This window comes from Panicum hallii, chromosome 7, assembly GCF_002211085.1.
Source record: "Panicum hallii strain FIL2 chromosome 7, PHallii_v3.1, whole genome shotgun sequence".
NCBI classification, from domain to species: Eukaryota; Viridiplantae; Streptophyta; class Magnoliopsida; order Poales; family Poaceae; genus Panicum; species Panicum hallii.
This window is the reverse complement of record NC_038048.1, coordinates 39,601,661-39,609,845: the sequence shown is the minus strand read 5'-3', so window position 1 is coordinate 39,609,845 and position 8,185 is coordinate 39,601,661. Positions and strand designations below refer to the sequence as shown.

Here is an 8,185-nt window from a genome sequence, read left to right as displayed (position 1 = left end):
ATGGTTCCCCTGTATTCTCATGCTGGAATAGGAATTAAAATCGTAGGCAATATGCTCATCTGAAAATAGCCTGCATAATTGAAGAAATCCATTTTTTTCAAACACAAGTCATTACGTGTGCACCAACTTGCCCACATCAGTGCTGAAACTCCCATAAATATTAAATTTATTTCTTTTTCTCCTATGTCTGTTAACCAATTTCCAAGCAAATATAGTTTTTTGAACAATTCTCCAAATAGTCTTCACGTGTTGACAGTAAAAAAGTATTTAATCGTTTCATAACAATCATAAAAATAATATTTTTTGACCACCACTACAATTCCTCTTAGCTATCCTTTGTTAAAATTATCCCTCGCTCAAGTACCAAAGGTAAGAACTCACAGTCACCCTCGACAGTTCACTGCTGCCGCACCGCACGAGACGTGTTGAGCCGGCTGACAGCAGGCAGGAGCGACTAGCAAGAGCGGCCGCCGAACGCCAACAACTCCACCGTACCGGCGCCGACGTGGCGGCCCATGGGCGCGCCGTGACAACGGGTGGTCAGGAAACGGGGGTGCGTTGTCAGGTTACCAGGCGGCGGCCAGGGCAGACAGCTCTGGCCGGCGGCAGCTCGAGGGCACCTAGGTTGCGCGCGCGCCTCACAGACTCGCCTGGCTACACCCCGCGTCCAGCTCCTCTCTTCCAGGGCGCCGCTCGTCCTCTATAAAGGACAGCTGCTCCGCGTCCGCACGCCAAGGCCACCAGCCCACCACCGCGCCCTGCGCTCTCCATTCGTCTTGGTCCGGTCCTCCGAGCGCGCGCTCCTTCCCCGCCCTTGCCGGCCGGCAGCGGCAGGTCGTCAGAGTGCTCCGATCCGTCTCATCGCCGGACGCGCCCCTCTCGTGATCCCGGTGCGCGACCCTGCAACCCCCTCCTCTCATTCTCATCTTTACTCTCTCTTCTCGTGCCGTGGTATCGGCAGGCGACGTGGGCTTGGATCCGCGGCCTCGCCTCTCTCCCCTCCCTCCTCGTCCGTGAGCCTCGGCCCGTCTTTCCCGTGACCTGCCGGCTGACGGAGTGGTTTCCTCTTGACGAGACGAAGCGAGTATGGTTGGCTCCCACCGGCGCGATCGATGGTAGAGTCGTCCGTTCCCCGTGCGCGCCGCATCGTGATGCCATAACTCCCATGGAGCCGTGCGTGCGTTTACCTCCTCCCCGTCGTACATTTCGACGGGCTCCCTGGCGAAATGCGTGACGCGGGGCCACACCACGCTCAGGCTCTGTGGTGTGATGGCTGGGCGGATAGAGTTGCGTGGCATCCTCCTCCCTCGTCTCGTCACCTCCAAGCCTCCGCCGCGGCCTGCGCTGCAGCCTGCACGCGAACGTCGTGGGCGCGCGGGGGTGCCGACGGCGACGCCTCGGTCCCTGTCGTATCCCGGCGCTTCTTTGTTTTCGGCGGTTGCGCCTGGAGCCCTGGTCCAGTGAACGGCGCTGTCGCGTCGCTTTCGCTCCTCTTCACCTCAGCCGTGGAGGAGTTGAGTTCCCGGCTCGGTGTCCTGTTCTGCTGGAGCACAGGAGCAGCTGTAACCCAGCTGCACCTGGTGCAGGTGCGCAGCTTGTATCATCCACCCTATCGGGGATACATTCAGACCCCACACTGCTGGCGCTCCTAAAAAGCGAGAAAGATTTGTGCCATGCCATGCCATGCCAACGATCATGTGACGAAACGAAATTTCATGAGCGTTGGCAAGTATACTTGCATCCTCTGAAGCCTCTGCCGCTCCCCTGTACGCAGAGCAGGATGGTGGTCAAGGTGGTGGACCTGCGGTCGGACACGGTCACTAAGCCCTCGGAGGCCATGCGCGCCGCCATGGCCGCGGCCGACGTCGACGACGACGTCCTGGGCGCAGACCCGACCGCGCGCCGCTTCGAGGCGGAGATGGCCGCGCTCATGGGCAAGGAGGCCGCGCTCTTCGTGCCCTCGGGCACCATGGCCAACCTCGTCTCCGTCCTCGTGCACTGCGACGTCCGGGGCAGCGAGGTCATCCTCGGAGACGCCTCGCACATCCACGTCTACGAGAACGGCGGCATCTCCACCATCGGCGGCGTCCACCCGAAGACCGTGGCCAACAACCCCGACGGCACCATGGACATCGACAAGATCGTCGCTGCCATCAGGCACCGGGGAGGGGCGCTGCTGTACCCGACGACCAGGCTGATATGCTTGGAGAACACGCATGCAAAGTGAGCTGCACGAATTGATAACTGTTGCTGATCTTGCTGGTCAAAATTCATGCCTTTTTTTTATCTAATACTCGGTATGTTTCTAATTGTTTCTGCAGTTGTGGTGGGAAATGTCTGTCTGTAGAATACACTGACAAGGTTGGGGAAATCGCCAAGAGTCATGGACTCAAGCTTCATATTGATGGAGCTCGCATTTTTAACGCCTCTGTGGTAAATAGTATGGCAGTCCTATTCTGAATTTCTGATATCATCTCTGATAGAGCTGTGCGAGACCAAGCATTAGTATGTGTGCATGCCATCCTGGCCTATTAATCCATTGTGTTCATTGTGCCAGGCACTTGGAGTTCCTGTAGATAGACTAGTGAAAGCTGCTGATTCAATTTCGGTATGTTTCAATTTACTGAGGACTACTATGCTCAGTTATACAACTTAGGTGCGAATGGACTAAAGACAAATATATGATGGTGTTTATATTTCTCTCTGAAAATTTAACTGCAGGTATGCCTATCAAAAGGTTTAGGTGCCCCCGTTGGATCAGTTATTGTCGGTTCGAAGGCCTTCATTGACAAGGTCTGATCAATTGTGATTCTAAGTTTAAGCTGCAGAGATGCATTTCTTTTTGGAGAAAAAAAAGGAGAACTGCTCAGCTTAAGTAATATTGGAAATCTGAACAATACCTTCAGGCCAAGATTCTTAGGAAGACCCTAGGTGGCGGAATGAGGCAGATTGGTGTTCTTTGTGCTGCTGCTTCTGCTGCCGTTCGTGACACTGTGGGAAAGCTTGAAGATGACCACAGAAAGGCGAAAGCTTTAGCAGGTTTCAGATTTTCTTTCTGGAATCAAACTTCACTTGGTTTCGACAAATGACTCGCAATTCCTGAGAAAACACTTGCTTTCTCCCCAAAAAGTAAAAAAAAATGATGAGCTTATTTTTAGAAGAAATCAAGTCATTGTCAACTAGAAACGTTAATTTTGCTTTCCAATTTTGATCCTGAACTTTGTATCTGTTGTTCATTTCCGTAGAGGGACTGAAGAAAATTAAACAGTTTTCAGTGGATTCTGCTTCGGTCGAGACCAATATGGTTAGTCTACTGATATATTTGATCATCCTATTTTCCACTATGTAAGGATCTTATATGCAACTATCTATGCTTGGAAAGGTATTCTTTAATATCATGGATCCACGCATATCACCTGACAGACTATGCCAAGCCTTGGAACAACGCAGTGTGCTTGCAATGCCGGCGAGTTCAAAAAGGTGAAACAAATTCCATTCTCTTACTGACTAATTTTGGATTTAGCATGTTCAGTCTCCTAGTCGATCCTTTATCAGTCCTAACATTGTTTAAGCCATCTTTGCTACCTTCAATTTTGTTAACATGCCAGACTGCTAGGTACAATAATTTCTATTCCTACTCTGACTGAAACTCTGCATTGAATTAGCCAAATAAACCTTTTCTCTGAACACTTAGAGTAGCTTCTAAAATTTTGCACAAATCCGAATTTAACTGCCTATATTGAACTCCGCATTGCAGTGTGAGGTTCGTCCTCCATTACCAAATTTCAGATAGTGATGTTCAGTATGCATTGACATGCGTCGAGGTACGCAAAAGCTTGAGCCACTTTCATCCTTCACTGTTAGCGTTTAGTTTCTGTGACAATACGGTTTTTGCGTTTTCAGAAAGCTGTTGAAGAACTACTGAAGGGCGGCACTAAATTTGAGCATTTGACAAATGGAGCTACAAAGCACTCATACGGGCACTAGATCGCTTCCTCTGTGTCCTGCTTGTTTGTGATCAACGCTAGCTATTGTAGTCAAGTCACACATTTCCTGAATAATCGTTGCTGTACTTCACTCTCTGCTCGGATGTGCTAATTCTTGCGTTGTCGTTTACCTTCGCATAATTGGTCGATCTGCTCCCGCTTCTTGGTAAGATGGATGCAGTGAAGTTAATATGTAAGTCTATCCGCCCACACACACCACCCCACCAAAAAAATAAAAAGACCAGAACAGAACGTTTTATGCAAAGAGGAAATACAGCAAAAAGTAAAGGTAAAGCAAAGCATTGCAGATGCATAGTTAACATAGGACCCAAGGAACACATTGAGCTTCTCGTAGAATGATGCTGAACTTGCCAGGATATCTGTGAACTGCTAGAAATGGGCTTAATTAATGGGCCGATCTCTAATATGAACCTGCTCCCTCCTTACTACTGTCATACACGCAGACACAGTACAGGGACTGCTGACCTGACCTGGCCCAGTTGGCCAGTTCTTGAAAGAGCAGCTTCATGCAATGAGTGGTACCGATCACACAAGGCACCTCTTCCTACCATCAATTGTTGACGCACTCCCTGAGGCGGGACCACTGCCAGTTTCCTCGACGCTGCTTACTCAGCCTGAGAAGAGAAATATCGTTATATCAATGTCATCCGGAGACGGAGATGGAGCAGCACAACGCAAAACCTTGATCAGATAACGTGGTTAACACGACGAAACGAACGGCGAGAATGGAGGCGCGGAGAGCCGGAGACCGTTGGCAGCCTGGTTTTCTTTAACTCGCCTCACCGGCACGGCGGCACCTCCCTCCTTCCAGGGAGGCCTCCGCACCGCGCCCTTTGGAGCCACGCGTGCGATTCTCTCTGTCGTCTTGTCCGTTTTGATGGACTGCTAGCGGAACGTGCGACACGGGCCACGCCGCCGCCGCCGCCGCAGCTCTGCGTTGGCTGCTGGGGCGCTGGGCGGATGGAGTTTCCTCTGTACCCTAGCTCCCTCACCGCTACGGCGTGCCCGCACATGGAGGACGACGGCGTCGGCTCGTCCGAGTCGCCGCTCGCCTGTTTGGATATGGCCGCTTATTCGGCGCGCACCTTGAACGGTGGCGTGGCGTTGCCTTGTTGCTTTTCGCTCTGTTTGGTCTCTGTCGTGTGGGACTTGAGCTCCCGTGTTGGTGCCCACTGCCCAATTCTGTCGGAGCGGAGCATCAGTGACAAAGAAAAAGGCCTGCACTGCGCATCAATGCATCATCCATCAACTTTTTTGCTTTGAATACAAAGCAGCGCGATAGATTTGCCGATTTTTAAGGAGAAAGCCACCCTATCCCAAAGACAAAGTTGTTACCACGGATCGACCTGATTATACGCCCACCCCAGCGCTCCAGTTGAGCATCCAGTTCTTGAGCTTTGGCGAGGATATCTCGTCGCTAGGCTCTGCCGCTCCGTGCAGCAGAATCGTAGGTTGGAGCGGCCCCAAAATGGCAAGCAAGGTGGTGGACCTCCGGTCGGACACGGTCACCAAGCCCTCGGAGGCCATGCGTGCAGCCATGGCCGCGGCCGAGGTCGACGACGACGTCGTGGGCGTCGACCCGACCGCGCAGCGCTTCCAGGCGGAGATGGCCGCGCTCATGGGCAAGGAGGCCGCGCTCTTCGTGCCCTCGGGCACCATGGGCAACCTCATCTCCGTCCTCGTGCACTGCGACGTCAGGGGCAGCGAGGCCATCCTCGGCGACAACTCGCACATCCACGTCTACGAGAACGGCGGGATCTCCACCATCGGCGGCGTGCACCCCAAGACCGTCAGGAATAACCCCGACGGCACCATGGACGTCGACAAGATCGTCGCGGCCATCAGGCACCCGGATCTGCATTACCCCACGACAAGGCTCATCTGCTTGGAGAACACACATGGGAAGTGAGTTGCACAAAATACCTGTTGCCGATCTTGCTCCTATTCGGGTGCTTTCTTTCTCCCCCATCTCACGCCCGAGGTTTTCTCTTCCTCCCTCTTCACCTGAATAGATAGAGAGGAAGAGAAAAACATTTTGGATAGGAGAGAAACACCTTAAATGAACATAATTTTTCCCTATCTTAATTCTTATTTTTCCAACTGTTTCTGCAGTTCTGGTGGAAAATGTTTATCTGTGGAATACACTGACAAGGTCGGTGAAATTGCCAAGAGCCATGGCCTCAAGCTTCATATTGATGGAGCTCGTATTTTTAACGCCTCTGTGGTGAGTCATGTGCTGTAAATTTACAATCTCCTTCTGATACTATGTGCAACAGAGTCAGCAAAACTGCCACTTATGTATTGTTCTAGCCTTTTTCACTTGGACCATACATCTTCAAATACCATAAATCTAGTCATGCATTCCACCCTCTTAATTCACTGTGTTGATTGTGCCAGGCACTTGGAGTCCCTGTAGACAGACTTGTGAAAGCTGCTGATTCAGTGTCGGTATGTCTCAATTTGCTGAGCAATGTGTTCAGTTATACAATTTACATGTGAATGGACTACAGATAAATATAATATGATGTTGAAGGTGATTCTATTTCTCTCTGATACTTGAACTGCAGGTATGCCTATCTAAAGGGTTAGGCGCCCCGGTTGGGTCGGTTATTGTTGGTTCGAAGGACTTCATTGAGAAGGTCTGATCAGTTGTGCTTCTAAGTTTAATGTCCAGTGATGTATGTTTCACAAAAAGAAAACAGCTGCAGAGATCAAGTAACAATGGAAATCTGAACGATAACTTCAGGCCAAAATTCTTAGGAAGACCTTAGGTGGTGGCATGAGGCAGGTTGGAGTTCTCTGTGCTGCTGCTCATGTTGCCATCCGTGACACTGTGGGAAAGCTTGCAGATGACCATAGGAAAGCTAGAGCTTTGGCAGGTTTCGTATTTTCTTTCTGGAATCTAATCTCTCTTCATTTTTTTATAATAACAAGTCACAATGCCTGAAAAAAGCACTTGCTTTCTCCCTAGAAACTAAAAAACTATACTGCACTTGTTTTGAAAAGGAACAAAACCATTGTTAACTTATTCAAGCCTGATCCTTTTGTTTCTGAATTTTAATCCTGAACTTTGCATGTCTTGCTCATTTGCTCAGAGGGACTGAAGAAAATTAAACATATTACTGTCGATCCAGCTTCCGTTGAGACCAATATGGTTTGTCTTCTAGACCACTTATTTGATCCTCTCATTTTCCACTACGCACGGGTCTTTCATGTAACATATCTGTCCTTCGTAAGGTATTCTTCGATATCGTGGATCCACGAATATCGCCTGACAATCTATGCCAAGTCTTGGAACAGCACAATGTGCTTGCAATGCCAGCGAGTTCAAAAAGGTGAAGTTCCGTTCTCTTTTATTACAGAGTAATTTTGGATTTAGCCTGTTCAGTCTTCCAGTCCGAACATGTTTTGGCTATCTTTGGTACCTTACATTCATTCTTTTTACCAATAGTCTGACTGAAACTCCATGTTCATTTCTCAAAAAAAAAAACTCCATGTTCAATTGGAAAAATCGACCTCCTCTCTAAACACTCAAAATACCATCCACAATTATGCTCGAATCCAATGTTAACTGTCCGTGTTGAACTCTGTATCATGCAGTATCAGGTTCGTCCTCCATTACCAAATTTCAGACAGCGACGTTGAATTCGCATTGACATGTGTTGAGGTATGCAGAAGCTTGGGACCACTTTCAAATTTCACTGTATGAACTTCTAATTTTCGTCGTGTCATGTTTTCAGAAAGCTTTTGAAGAGCTATTGAAGGGTGGTGCACAGTTGGAGCCTTTGGCGAACGGTACTACAAGAAGTTCGTACGGGCACTAGATCACTTCCCTTTGGACCCCCCCGATGTACAAGCTCGGTGCCTAGCAACATTTTCTTAAACCAGCAAGAGCACTGTTGGTGTTTGTGATGGTGCCCTGCTTGTTTGTTGAGAACAACGCTAGCTATTGTAACCACACCTTTGCTGAATAACTGATGGTGCCGTGCTTGTTTGTGCATTGTGATCACCGGTAGCTAGAGTAACCACACCGTACCTTCGCTGAATAAACTGCTCCTGTTCACTCTTCGCTCGGATGTGTTCACTCTTCGTGATGTAGTTCGCCTTCGTCATGGAGGGAAGCTCAAACGAGTCTTTTCCCCTAAAATAGAAGCTGAACGAACGGATATCAGGAAGGA

At 49.5% G+C, this 8,185-nt stretch overlaps 1 protein-coding gene across 6 annotated transcripts; it reads left to right on the top strand.

Annotated features, from left to right (window-relative positions):
* Positions 1 to 420: 420 nt before the first annotated feature.
* On the top strand, positions 421 to 8,076 carry LOC112899729 (probable low-specificity L-threonine aldolase 1). Of its 6 annotated transcripts, none has more exons than XM_025968311.1 (10): positions 421 to 890; positions 1,780 to 2,223; positions 2,322 to 2,433; positions 2,558 to 2,608; positions 2,722 to 2,793; positions 2,907 to 3,039; positions 3,246 to 3,304; positions 3,383 to 3,480; positions 3,758 to 3,824; positions 3,904 to 4,118. In XM_025968311.1, exons 2-10 carry the CDS (start codon positions 1,781 to 1,783, stop codon positions 3,985 to 3,987), a joined length of 1,119 nt encoding a protein of 372 aa, XP_025824096.1. In that variant the 5' UTR covers positions 421 to 890; position 1,780; the 3' UTR covers positions 3,988 to 4,118. The 6 variants fall into 6 exon arrangements, with proteins under 6 accessions (XP_025824096.1, XP_025824095.1, XP_025824098.1 ...); XM_025968310.1 differs by having other exon boundaries at positions 431 to 890; positions 1,775 to 2,223; XM_025968313.1 differs by lacking the exon at positions 421 to 890 and having other exon boundaries at positions 936 to 2,223; positions 3,424 to 3,480.
* Positions 8,077 to 8,185: the final 109 nt, after the last annotated feature.